Source organism: Dreissena polymorpha, chromosome 2, assembly GCF_020536995.1.
Source record: "Dreissena polymorpha isolate Duluth1 chromosome 2, UMN_Dpol_1.0, whole genome shotgun sequence".
NCBI lineage: Eukaryota > Metazoa > Mollusca > Bivalvia > Myida > Dreissenidae > Dreissena > Dreissena polymorpha.
Genome location: NC_068356.1, coordinates 35,588,908 through 35,603,226, shown reverse-complemented (window position 1 = coordinate 35,603,226; position 14,319 = coordinate 35,588,908). Strand labels below are relative to the sequence as shown.

Below are 14,319 nucleotides of genomic sequence, written 5' to 3'. Positions count from 1 at the left end.
AGAATGGCCGCAGTTTTGACGGCCAAAATTTGAGCATGCGCAAACGTGACGTCATTATCGGAATCCCCAAAACCTCCTATTTGTTGTCAAAAATGACTACTAACGTTGACTTTTGTGGTCACGTGACAGTTTTTGTTCATTCACAGTGTCAATCAAGCCTTTTCATTAGAGATAAAATTGTTTCATGCTGAACACGCAGTAAAACAGTGTTACAATGACGCGTTCATGTTTCCAATGTTCTGGGGTTCTGGTGGTTTGCTCAAATCAGCCAACGGACTAAATGAAGTGTATTCATTCGTGTCTAGCCGCGGGAGATTTTATTTGAATTTTGAAAAGCTGGCTTATACAACTACGCCGAAAATAAAAAAAGAAAGAAAAGGTTATGTCATGTATTGTAATGTAAGGGAAACAACTCGTATTGTCTTGTTAAAGCATGCAGTCATGAGTTATCTGTATTGAGGTTTATATCTGTGTGAATCTATGAATAAAGTCAGTTGTGAGTTACACGCGAACGAGTTCAGAGATATTACAGATAGGACGACGAAATGTAAATAGTTTACAATATTATTATAAATTATTTGCGATTTAATTGTGTCATGCAACATACTGTTTCCTTCATCATATATCTAAGAGTCTGTAAACAAAACTGGTTGTTATAGCCTAATTGTGTTTATTAATTAAAAAAGGCTCTTAAAACTGATGGTTATGTATGACCTAATTTCGGACTTGTTTAGTTCGGATAATTGTGAAGTGAATAGTATCAATTAAATAATTACAATAATATATTTCGGTTGAGCTCCTTTATAAGTTTTGAAAAAATAAATAATTGTTGGTTTCTTTTCGGAGGGGATATAGTAATTGGTCCGTCCGAAACTTTGTCCAGAGCATTACTCCAAATCTATGCAATGGATTTACTTTAAACTTAGAATATAAACAGATTACCACTAGAAGGAGTGCAGTGACCAAGAACCTTAACTCTTATCTACCTTATTTTTTGAATTATCTCCCTAAATATAATTTCAAACTAAATTCTTGTCCGGAGCTTAACTCTAAATCTACTGAAGGGATTTACTTGAAACTTGAAATATAAACAGATGGCAAGAAGGAAGAAGGAGAAGTGCAGTGACTAAGGACCATAACTCTATCTACCTTAGTTTTTGAATTATCTCCCTTTATATAATTTCAAACTAAATTCTTGTCCGGAGCATAACTCTAAATCTACTGAAGGGATTTACTTGAAACTTGAAATATAAACAGATGACAAGTAGGAGAAGTGCAGTGACTAAGAACCATAACTCTATCTACCTTATTTTGTTTAATTCTCTCCCTTTATTTAATTTCAATGTAATTTTTTGTCCGGAGCATCAGTGCCCCAGATAATTATTTGGAAAATAGGGTTTTCACCCATTGATTTAGAAAAATAGGGTGATTTCATCCTCGAAATTGGGTGAAATGAGTTATAAAAATGCAAACCTTAAAATCATCGCTGCTTTACTTCAGTTGAAGCTGCACCCTTGTATTGATTCAATAAAACTGTAATCTAATATAATTAACTTACATAAACTGATGTTTCATAGCGTCATTAATCATTGAAACTGTCCATATATAAATATAAATTTTAAACTTTAATAAAAAAACCTGATGTTAACTGACATCTTTGTAACTGTCAAACATATCGACTGATATTTTGGCGCGACTATTGCGGACGTCTTTCAACCTCTCTTAGACATTTTTATTTCGTATCATAAAGAGATAATACAGAAAATGAGCAAAGCATTTTTTATCAAAGCTATTGTATTGTACGCATTTAATTTGACGATTTTGCGTAAAAGTCAAATTAGTTGCGTTTTCAATACGCATGATATTGTATTTCTTTGCGTTTTTAAACATTTTAATAGGGTGAAAGACGCAGATACGCAGCTTATATGGGGCACTGAAGCATAACTCTAAATCTACTTAAAGGGATCTTTTCACGTTTTGGTGAATTGACAAAATTGAAAAAAGTTGTTTCAGATTCGCAAATTTTCGTTTTAGTTATGATATTTGTGAGGAAACAGTAATACTGAACATTTACCATGGTCTAATATAGACGTTATATGCATCTTGTGATGATTTAAAACCTGAAAATTATAAAGCATTGCAACGCGAAACGATTGAATAATTTGGAGAGTTCTGTTGTTGTCGTTTAATTTTGTGAAAATACAAAGACTCGTACCCGGCGTCTGCGTTAGCGTGCAAATTTTTAAGTTTTCGTACTACCCCAAATATTTTCTTTGTCCCTTGACATATTGCTTTCATATTTTGCATACTTGTTAACCAACATGACCCCAACCTATAAACAAGAGCAGACAAGCATTTTTTCATAATTATGGCCACTTTTCCACTTAGAATATGCAGCAAATGTTAAAGTTTGCGTACTACCCCATTTAATTCTTTGTCCCTTGACATATTGCTTTCATATATTGCATACTTGTTTACCAACATGACCCCAACTTATAAACAAGAGCAGACAACTCTATCAAGCATTTTGTATGATTATGGCCCCTTTTCCACTTAGAATATGCAGCAAATGTTAAAGTTTGCGTACTACCCCATTTAATTCTTTGTCCCTTGACATATTGCTTTCATATTTTGCAAACTTCTTTACCAACATGACCCCAATCTATAAACAAGAGCAGACAACTGTAATAAGCATTTTGTAAAAATTATGGCCCTTTTTCCATTATTTGACAAAACAACACTTACCTGAATACCACAATGGATTCCACCCAAACAATACCCACGCCCCAACCCAGAATGCCCGCCCCCCCCCCCCCCCCCCCCCCCCCCCTCCCCGCCACACAAAATAAATAATTTTTTTCCTTTTTTTTTTATTTTTGAAAGATCATCTAATAAATGACCACACCCCACATTATACCCCCCTCTCAACCCCCCCCCCCCCCAAAAAAAATCCTTTTTTTTTATTTTGAAAGATCGTCTATTAAATTATTGAATATGAACAATTTCCCCATGATGGCTTACGTTATACTGTCAAGCACTCGAATAGTCAAGCGCGATGTCCTCTGACAGCTCTTTTTTAATTATCTCCCCTTTTTTATTTTATTTTTAACCAGGTTTTTTGAAGAAAAAAACTAGTTATATATTGGCGAATGTCAGCTTGCGGCTGGTGGGCTGGCGGGCGGAACAAGCTTGTCCGAACCATAACTTTGTCGTTCATTGTGAGATTTTAAAATCATTTAGCACATCTGTTCACCATCATTGGACGGTGTGTCGCTTAAAAGAATAACGTCGATATCTCCAAGGTCAAGGTCACACTTTGAGTTCAAAGGTCAAAAATGTCCATAAATGAGCTTGTCCAGGCCATAACTATGTTGTTCATTGTGAGATTTTAAAATCATTTGGCACATTTGTTCACCATCATTGGACGGTGTGTGCGCAAAAGAATTACGTCGATATCTCCAAGGTCAAGGTCACACTTTGAGTTCAAAGGTCGAAAATGGTCATAAATGAGCTTGTCTGGGCCATAACTATGTTGTTCATTGTGAGATTTTAAAATCATTTGGCACATTTGTTCACCTTCATTGGACGGTGTGTCCCGCCAAAGAATTAAGTTGAAATCTCCAAGGTCAAGGTCACACTTTGAGTTCAAAGGTCAAAAATGGCCATAAATGAGCTTGTCCGGGCCATAACTATGTTGTTCATTAAGAGATTTTTAAATCATTTGGCACATTTGTTCACCATCATTGGACAGTGTGTTGCGCAAAAGAATTACGTCAATATCTCCAAGGTCATGGTCACACTTTGAGTTCAAAGGTTAAAAATGGCCATAAATGAGCTTGTCCGGGCCATAACTATGTTGTTCATTGTGAGATTTTAAAATAATTTGGCACATTAGTTCACCATCATTGGACAGTGTGTCACGCAAATGAATTACGTCGATATCTCCAAGATCAAGGTCACACTTTGAGTTCAAAGGTCAAAAATGGCCATAAATAAGCTTGTCCGGACCATTACTATGTCATTCATTGTGCGATTTTCAAATCATTTGGGACATTTGTTCACCATCATTGGACGGTGTGTTGCACAAAAGAATTACGTCAATATCTCCAATGTCAAGGTCATACTTTGAGTTCAAAAGTCAAAATGGCCATACATGATAATTGCATAATAATTCTTAAAAATCCCCACAAATTAGCTTCTCTTGTTTTGTGAAGACAGCATGCAAAATATTCTGTGTCGATGCAGCATGTGGGGGTATATGTCAAGTCTGTGACAAAGCTCTAGTTATAAATATTTTTTATTGAAAACCTGGTTTTGTGACAATTTTGTCCCTTGTTATTTTATGTATTTATAATTTTAAATTATATTTAATTTAATTTCATAGTAAATATTTTAGCTTTTCAATTTTTAATATCTCCCTTTATCTAATTTAACAATAATATTTTAATTTGAACACTGAAGTATTCACTGTAAAATGAATAGATGAGTTTATTAAGGAAAAATACAGTGATCAGGAACAGTAACTGTTTATAGTCTTCTTTTTTAATAACCTCCCTTTCTTTCATTTCCATATATTTTGTTCTCTACAGCATAATTCCAACACTATATAACTAATTGATCCTTGAAATATAAAAGATGACACAGGTGCCATGCTATACAAATATTATTATATTCTCTAAAACAAATGTTGTCATACAAGCAAACTTATTTCGGCGGGCATTTGGCACAACTGTGACAAACTCTTGTTTACGTTTGATTGGTCATTGTCGGCTCGGGTATTACTTACATGTACCCTAGGTACTCTTAAATATAATTAAATGTACCCTGGGTAAAGAAAATATACTAACATTTTCCCGGCCAGTTTAGACTGTACCCAAGTTTTTTTCCCGCCTAAAATCCGATGTCGTACAACGCGCTACGGAGAACCAAACCAAATTCTCTTTGAAAAAAAACTTCCTCAAAATGCTTTTTTGAGCAAGGGGTTTCAATAAGATAGAGGCCATTATATATTTTACAGAATATTGACATAAATATGAACATAATGAATTTGAAGAAAAAAATGCAGACAACCACCAATTTAGCGTTAGAATTCCCAGGTACATTTCAGTATATATCTGTATCCAGGGTACATTTAAGTATACTTAAGAGTACCCAGGTACATTTAAGTAGTTCCCCAGCCAATTTTATTCAATTAAGTCTAAATTTAGATTGATGCAATATGTACAAACTATTTTCTGAAAATCAGTCGACAACAGATTGAATTATGTATTATATATAAACTATTCAGTGCATGTATGAAAAACAAGTATTATACAGTCATTATAGTATGCCGTTGTTCAATACAATATCATAACATTGTATTACCTTTAAAATAATAAACAATGCGGCTCTAACCTAACGACTTTTATTGTACATCATCTAACATAAATATAAAAATTGACTTTTAGAAATTATTAATAGATGTTTTAATGTTGTAATAAAATAATAGAAGTCCATTGTACACTATTATGTATTAACTAGTTAATTTTGGAATTTATAAATACATCTATTTATCAAAAGGTAATATGATAAATAGTATTGGTAATTACTATATATAAATTATAAACTATTAACAAATACCTATCGAAAGTTAATAGAATACTTGGATATTAGAAAATATTCTCATAGAACAATACAACTTTTATTACAAAATTAAGATTAGAATAGATGTTAATAAATCATACATAGAATTATTATTATTAAATGTTCTGCAGTATTATATAAAATACCTACTTTCTTAATTTCTGATACAAATCATTATACCCCCACAAACGAAGTTTAGGGGGGTATATAGGAGTGAACTTGTCTGTCGGCCGGTCTGTCTGTTGGTCCGTATTAAGTGTCCGCTCTCTAATTCAAGTAGTTTTCATCTGATCTTCACCAAACTTAATCAGAAGTTGTATCTACATGATGTCTAGGCCAAGTTTGAACATGGGCCTTGCTGGGTCAAAAACTAGGTCACGGGGTCACTTAGTGCGTTTTAAACATTCAGCATGTTGTCCGCTCTCTAATTCAAGTAGTTTTCATCAGATCTTTGCCAAACTTGGTCAGAAGTTGTATCTAAATGATCTTAAGGCCAAGTTCGAACATGGGCCTTGCCGGGACAAAAACTAGGTCACGGGGACACTTAGTACGTTTTTTAACATTCAGCATGGTGTCCTCTCTTTTATTCAAGTAGTTTTCATCCGATCTTCACCAAACTTGGTCAGAAGTTTTATCTAGATGATCTGAAGGCCAAGTTCGAACATGGGCCATGCCAGATCAAAAACTAGGTCACAGGGTCACTTAGTATGTTTTACACATTGAGCATGGTGTCCGCTCTCTATTTCAAGTAGTTTAAATCTGATCTTCACCACACTTGGTCAGAAGTTGTAACTAGATGATGTGTAGGTCAAGTTCGAACATGGGTCATGCCGGGTCAAAAACTAAGTCACGGGGTCACTTAGTGTGTTTTAAACCTCACCATGTTGTCCGCTCTCTAATTCAAGTGGTTTTATCCAATCTTCACCAAGCTTGGTCAGAAGTTGTATCTTGATAATGTCTAGGGCAAGTTTGAATATGGGTCATGCCGGGTCAAAAACAAGGTCACGGGGTCACTTAGTGCGTTTTAAACATCACAATGTTATCCGCTCTCTAATTCAAGTAGTTTTCATCTAATCTTCACCAAACTTGGTCAGAAGTTGTAACTAGATGATGTCTAGGACAAGTTTGAATATGGGTCATGCCGGGTCAAAAACTGGGTCATGGGGTATCTTAGTGCGTTTTAAACCTCACCATGTTGTCCGCTCTCTTATTCAAGTAGTTTTCATCCAATCCTCACCAATTTTGGTCACAAGTTTTATCTTAATGATCTCTAGGACAAGTTTGAACATGGGCCATTCCGGGCCTAAAACTAGGTCACAGGGTCACTTAGTGCGTTTTTTAACATTCAGCATGGTGTCCGCTCTCTAATTCAAGTAGTTTACATCCGATCTTCACCAAACTTGGTCAGAAGTTTTGTGGAGATGATCTTAAGGCCAAGTTAGAACATGGGCCTTTCTAGGTCAAAAACTAGGTCAAGGGGTCACTTAGTGCGTTTTAAAAATTGAGCATGGTGTCCGCTGTTTTTTGTGAAGATGACATGCAAAATATTTTGTGTCAATGCGGCATGTGGGGGTATTCGTCACGTCTGTGACAAAGCTCTAGTTTGTTTAAAATTCCGGAGAAAATGTACATGTATATAGCATGACAAACAATTTTAACCTTACTATTTGAAATGTCAATTCAAGTACATGCCATCAGGTAATTTTGTTTAATTTCCTCTCAATTAGACCACAGGCATGCATAATGATTGTATTTAGCAAGTCAAATAGACTGAAATAATCATTGAATATGTTAAATTGCGATGCAGTATAAGTGTTACACTAATGTAAATGCCTGTCTATTGATTTGTATCTAAGATGAGTGAAATCACGCACAGAACACACTTGCGGCTAGGTTTTAAACTTAAGACTCGTTTTTATAAACAGAAAATGTGTCAAATTTGTGTTTAATCATTCAAAAGAAAAAATTAAATAGAATTTGTAAAACTATTCAGAGACTTTTCTTATCAATTATAGAGTACATAATGACGGTATACTGCTTTTGTACCAGCGTATTATATATTTAACATGAAACAACAAGTAGCAGCAAAATTATGTATTTTACAATTAACAGGAAATCATATTAATCAATTACTTAAACAAGCTTGTTGCTACTTGTACACTGTCAAATTAAAAATGATCACAACACAGTGGTCTAGGTTCTAAGAGCTTTACATACCTGTCGCAAGTTTTTATGCCCCTGGTAGGGTGGCATATTGCAGTTGAACTGTCGGTCAGTCCGTCCGTCTGTCTGTCAGTCAGTCTGTGTGTCCGTCCGAAAACTTTAACATTAGCCATAACTTTTGCAATATTGAAGATAGCAACTTGATATTTGGCATGCATGTGTATCTCATGAAGCTGCAAATTTTGAGTGGTGAAATGTCAAGGTCATCCTTCAATGTCAAAAAACAAAATCCAATGGAAGTCATAAGCTTTAAAGGGAGATGATTTTTATATCTGCCAAATGATAAATAGAAATTTTATTTCAGAGCGGTGCAGTAGGGAGCATTGTGTTTCTGACGAACACATCTCTTGTTTCATCATTTTTTAATGGAGCCGGGTCCCTTTGGATTGGGAAAATTTGCAGCGTTTTGACTTAAATTGGGAAATAACTGTCGTTGTTGTTTTGCTAAAAAAAATGCTTAAAAATTGAGAATATAAGTGTTTTCAGTATAATATTTACTAAGGTTGAACTTATATGGATTGGAGATGAACAAAATATTGAGATATAAAAATATTTTTTTTGGAAACCTATCAATTGGGATTTTGTAACTACCATTCCGGAAAAATATATACTTTTTAGCTCGACTATTATATATGAAATATATATAGTGGAGCTATCCTACTCACCCCGGCGTCAGTGTTTCCGTTCCGTTTCGTTAGCCTGCAAATGTTAAAGTTTGCGTACTACCTCAATTATTTTCATTGTCCCTTGACATATTGCTTTCATATTTTGCATATTTGTTTACCATCATGACCCCAACCAATAAACAATAGCAGACAACTGTATCAAGCATTTTGACAGAATTATTGCCCCTTTTATACTTAGAATATGCATATTATTGATAAATCTATGTTTAACTTTGCGTACTACCCCAAATATTATCTATATCCTTTGACATATTGCTTTTATATTTTGCATACTTGTTTACCAATATGACCCCAACATATAAACAAGAGCAGACAACTCTATCAAGCATTTTGTCATAATTATGGCCACTTTTCCTTGTTAGAATATGCAGCAAATATTACAGTTTGCATATTACCCCAAATATTTTCAATGTCCCTTGACATATTGCTTTCATATTTTGCATACTTGTTAACCATCATGACCCAAACTTATAAACAAGAGCATACAACTGTATCAAGTATTTTGACAGAATTATTGCCCCTTTTATACTTAGAATATGCATATTATTGATAAATCTATGTTAAACTTTGCGTACTACCCCAAATATTTCCTATATCCTCTGACATATTGCTTTTATATTTTGCATACTTGTTTACCAACATGACCCCAACCTATAAACAAGAGCAGACCACTGTATCAAGCATTTTGACATAATTATGGCCCCTTTTACACTGAGATAATTGAACATTTTGCTTAAATTGCCGTAACTTCTTTATTTATTATCACATTTTATTATTACTTTGACATAACAACACTTACCTGAATACCACAATGGATTCCACCAAAACAATACCCCACGCCCCTACCCAGAATCCCTTCCCCCCCCCCCCCCCAACCTCCCCCCCCCAAAAAAAATTTTTTTTTTAAACATCTTATAATTACCAAACCCCACACCCCACCCCCTCTCACCCCCCCATACCCCCCCCCCCAAATTTATTTTTTTTAACATCATCTAATAAATTACCCCACCGTCTCACCCCCCTACCCCCCCCCTCCCAACCTCCCCCCCCCCAATTTTTGTTTTTAACATCATCTAATAAATTACCCCACCCTCTCACCCCCTTACCCCCCTCCCAACCTCCCCCCCCCCAATTTTTTTTTCTTTTTAACATCATCTTATAAATTACCCCACCCCACATTATACTCCCTTCTCACCCCCCCCCCCCCCCCCCCCCCCCTACTCCCCCCTCTACCCCCCCCCCAAAAAAAAATTTGTTTTTCCTTTTATTATATTTGAAAGATCGTCTAATAAATGACCACACCCCACATTATACCCCCTCTCAACCCCCCCCCCCCCAAAAAAAAAAAATTAAACAATTTTTTTTTCCCTTTTTTTATTTTTGAAAGATCGTCTAATAAATTAGTGAATATGAACAATTTCCCCATGATGGCTTACGTTATACTGTCAAGCACTCGAAAAGTCGAGCGCGCTGTCCTCTGACAGCTCTTGATATTCCCCTCTTCGAAGAAGAAGGGGTATAATATTGTTTTGCTGGATGTCGGTCAGTCTGTCTGTCGGTAAATGTCCTGTCAGTAGACCAGTCTTAATGTCGGTAGACCAGTTGTTCCCTATCATATATCATCAACCTTTTGACCCATTGGCTTGATTCTTTACATGTGCATCGGCCTTGGACAGTAGATGACCACTATTGAAATTGGAGTCACTAGGTCAATGGTCAAGGTCACTATCTCACTAAGTGTGAAATTTGTTTCCTATCAATAACTTGTCAACGAATTGACCAATTGGCTTTATACTTCACATGTGCATTGGCCATGGAGAGTAGATGACCGGTATTGAAATTGGGGTCACTAGGTCAAAGGTCAAGGTCACTATCACAATAAGTGTGAAAATCGTTTCCGATCAATAACTCGTCAAGGAATTGACTAATTAGCTTGATACTTCACATATGCATTGGCCTTGGACAGTAGATGAACTCCATTAAAATTGAGGTCACTAGGTCAAAGGTCAAGGTCACTTTCACACTAAGTGTGAAAATTGTTTCCGTTCAATAACTCATCAACCAATTGATCGATTGGCTTGATACTTCACATGTACATTGGCCTAAGACAGAAGATAACCCCTATCGAAATTGGGGTCACTAGGTCAAAGGTCAAGGTCACTATTACATTAAGTGTGAAAAAGCTTTCCGATAAATAACTCAACGAATTGACCAATAGGCTTGATACATCACATGTGCATTGGCCTGGGACAGTAGATGACCCCTATTGAAATTAGGGTCACTTTGTCAAAGGTCATGGTCACTGGCACAATAAGTGGGAAAAGCATTTCTGCTCAATAACTTGTCAAGAAATTGACCGATTGACTGGATACTTCCCATGCCCATTGACCTTGAACAGTAGATGACCCCTAGCAAAATTGGGGTCACTTGGTCATAGGTCAAGGTCACTATCACAATAAGTGTAAAAATTGTTTCCGATCAATAACTCATCAACGAAAATTGACCGAATGGCTTGATACTTCACATTCGCATTGGAATTGGACAGTAGATGACCCCTATTGAAATTGGGGTCACTAGTTCAAAGCCCTGTTTTGGGGGGGAATATCTCTCTGACTGTGGAACACTTGTTTCCATTGGGAAAGGGATTGATTACCAGACCAGATTTTGAATGAAAAAAACACACTGCAAGTGGTCTATGAATACATAATGAAAATATATGACGCGGGCAGAAAAAAATGAATCAGATTCGTATGGTTATATGTATATTAAAAAAGTGATACAAATAGCGGTCAACGCACGCAGCTGGGTGACAGGCTTTTGCCTGTATAATAGTTGCAATAATTCAACTCTTAACTTTATAACCCAAAGGGTTGCTGAGAGTTGCAATGCGCTTTCCATGGGTGCTTAGCGTGTGGCTATGTTATTAATTAGTAAAAACATCATAACCACCTGTGGCGCTGTCTATTGTCCTCAGGTGCAATATTTGATCTTCACTGCAAGGGCCAAGGAACACTGATACTTCAAAAACTTATCAACGTTAACCTGTCTAAAGCACAAACCCATGCAAAAAGTACCTTTAAAGCAAGAAATAATTGCTTTTAATTTTCTTTGTTATGTATGATCTATCTACCATATTGGAAACTGTCGTAATGTTGCGGACTTTAAAGGCACTGTAAACCACGAATGACGAAAAAATAAAATTTCTAAAATACCATATGATTTTAAAATTATTAGTTTATATTGATAAAAATTTCACGACTGGTATATTACATTACTTGAACAAAGTTCATATTTTCAGTATATTTGGTAATAAAATTTTGAGATGTGATATCGAAAGTACATCACGAAAATAGGTGAAATAAGGATATACACATTATAAATAACGCAAGTAGATTGATCATTTTATATATAATATATATACAATTCACTACGCATGCACAATCTGCATTCCTGGGTTAACCACATGACAATGATGATCAATCTACTGGCGTTATTTATAGTTAACTGGAAGTTACCTGGTAGACATACCCAGTACTATTTATTACAGAATATACTGAAAATATGAAAACTTAACACCTTTTTCAAGCTATGTAATACACCAGTCGTGATATTTTAATCAATATAAACTAATAATTGTAAAAAAGAACGGTATTTTAAAACTTTTCTTTTCTGTTCAGGTTGTTGACAGTCCCTTTTAGTGTCGTTATCGGTAAGGTCCTAGAGCCGTCATTGCGAAAATTATCAAAGGCTCTGGGAGTCGGTTTATATGGACTAATCAATATGACTGCTGTAAGATGATTATTTTTACTAAAATTTTGATGCATCATAAATTATTGGATGTGCGTGTTTTATACCTGAAATATTATTGTCATTATGTCACTAATTAATGTATTTCTTATGTTTCAGATGCTAGAAAATGACATAGGCATGGGATTGTAATACATAAACAGATTCTTAACCATTATCCTCATAAAGTTGCAAAAATGCATTATTTTAAAATCACTTTACTTTGCTGTGTTATCATGCTATTATTGCTTGGCTTTTATCAAATGCTAAACCAATGTCAGGGTATGATAATATGGCTCCAGTTTTCAAAATTTGGAACTCAAGAATATACGAAAAACACAGAAAAAAACTATTATCAAGCACACAAATATTTAGGTAATTCGTATGAAAATTTGAATCACAAGATTGAACCTTTAGTTCAGAGTCAAGCAGGCAACCGACTTAAAAATAAAACCAATTCGCACACTATAAAGAATAAAAATATTGACAAAATTGGAACACCTGACAAAATAGGAACACCTGCATGTTCCATACCTAATCCATCAGCTCGATTTGACTGTCATCCTGAAGTAAATTCAACTAGAATAAAGTGTGAAGCAAGAGGATGTTGCTGGCTGGATACCAATTACAGACATAAACCATCAGTGGATATTGCAGCCCCTTATGGTCTAGCACCAGTAGATGTCCCGTACTGCTTTTATCCAAGCGATTATAATGACTATATTGTAACCAAGAAAGTTGATACACATCTTGGATTTAAGATTTGGCTCTCTTCGACAATGTCTTCATACTATCCTGGAACTGTGGAAAAACTTAGTGTTGATATCAGCTTTGAAACAGCCAAAAGACTTCATGTTAAGGTTTGTGTGCATTTCTATCTGTATCCACTGTTCTGTAATAAAATATTCATTCTTCTAGCTTCAGTACTTATGTTTCATTTTCAGCCAGCAAAGATTTAACCACAAATCCAAAAGTCCAAGATGCAAGTTATTTGTGGCTGTTTTATTTTAATACTGATAAATGACACCTTATTATTGTAAAATTAGATAAGTTTAAAAGAAAAAATGATAATTTATTATAAGTAATATAATTTATGACATCCCTTACACAGTTATGTGATAAAATACATTTATAATGCTTTTTTATTTAATAGATAACTGATGCTGAGTCTGCAAGATTTGAGGTTCCCCTTGATGTGCCAGAGGTTAAGGAACCTGCCAACATGACTGCTTACAATGTGACTGCCAGCGGGGTCGGGTCCAGATTCTCACTTACAGTCACCCGAACCAGTTCTGGGCAGCCAGTGTGAGTTGATTGCAAAAATAACAAACTTGACTTTTAAGTCATTTGCATCATGTCCAACTTAAATTTGGAATGCATTTTAAATAAATATTTTGTGCTGAAGAGGACATAGCTGAATGTATGTTTTTGTCTTGCTAACAATTTAACGCTCCATAATTTGTATTAAAGCCTTTAAAATGTCCATATATATATGATGGTCTCAGCCATAGTATTGATTAAAAGAAAGATACTAATCTCTGTTGCTTGAAAATACCCTTCTGTTGTATCACATTTGTCCAATCACTTGATTGGTGTGGTTTTATTCAAAATAGAAATTAATCAAATAAATTTCCAACATTCACCAATCTGATTTTGTTCTATTGTTTTGTCAAATTTAATTCATTATTAAATTGGCAGAAATATATTATGTGTCAAATATTTAATTTGTCATTTGTACAAAATGAATGCTTTTGAATTGCTTTGCCTTTCAGATTTAGCACTCTACAAAATGCACCACTAATTTTCACAGATCAGGTAAGAAAGTTCAGTTCTATCATCATCAACAGTTCATGTTTTGAATTGAATTTTGTTAATTGTTGCTATCAAAATATAATTTATGCATATCTTATAGTCAGTACCAGAACTGCAACACTAATTTCTGTTATCTACAGCAGCTTCTGGAGTCTCTTAGAAATAAAACAAATTAAAAATGTATACAATG

The 14,319-nt window shown here is 35.0% G+C and overlaps 1 protein-coding gene across 1 annotated transcript in view; it reads left to right on the top strand.

Moving 5' to 3' along the window:
* Window positions 1-281: 281 nt before the first annotated feature.
* LOC127866586 (lysosomal alpha-glucosidase-like) overlaps window positions 282-14,319 on the top strand; it is a 38,927-nt gene continuing 24,889 nt past the window's right edge. Inside the window, exons 1-4 of the mRNA XM_052407219.1 lie at window positions 282-547; window positions 12,438-13,177; window positions 13,471-13,622; window positions 14,090-14,132. Coding sequence (XP_052263179.1) covers window positions 12,515-13,177; window positions 13,471-13,622; window positions 14,090-14,132 — 858 coding nt within the window. The 5' untranslated portion in view covers window positions 282-547; window positions 12,438-12,514. The remainder of the gene's footprint in view (window positions 548-12,437; window positions 13,178-13,470; window positions 13,623-14,089; window positions 14,133-14,319) is intronic.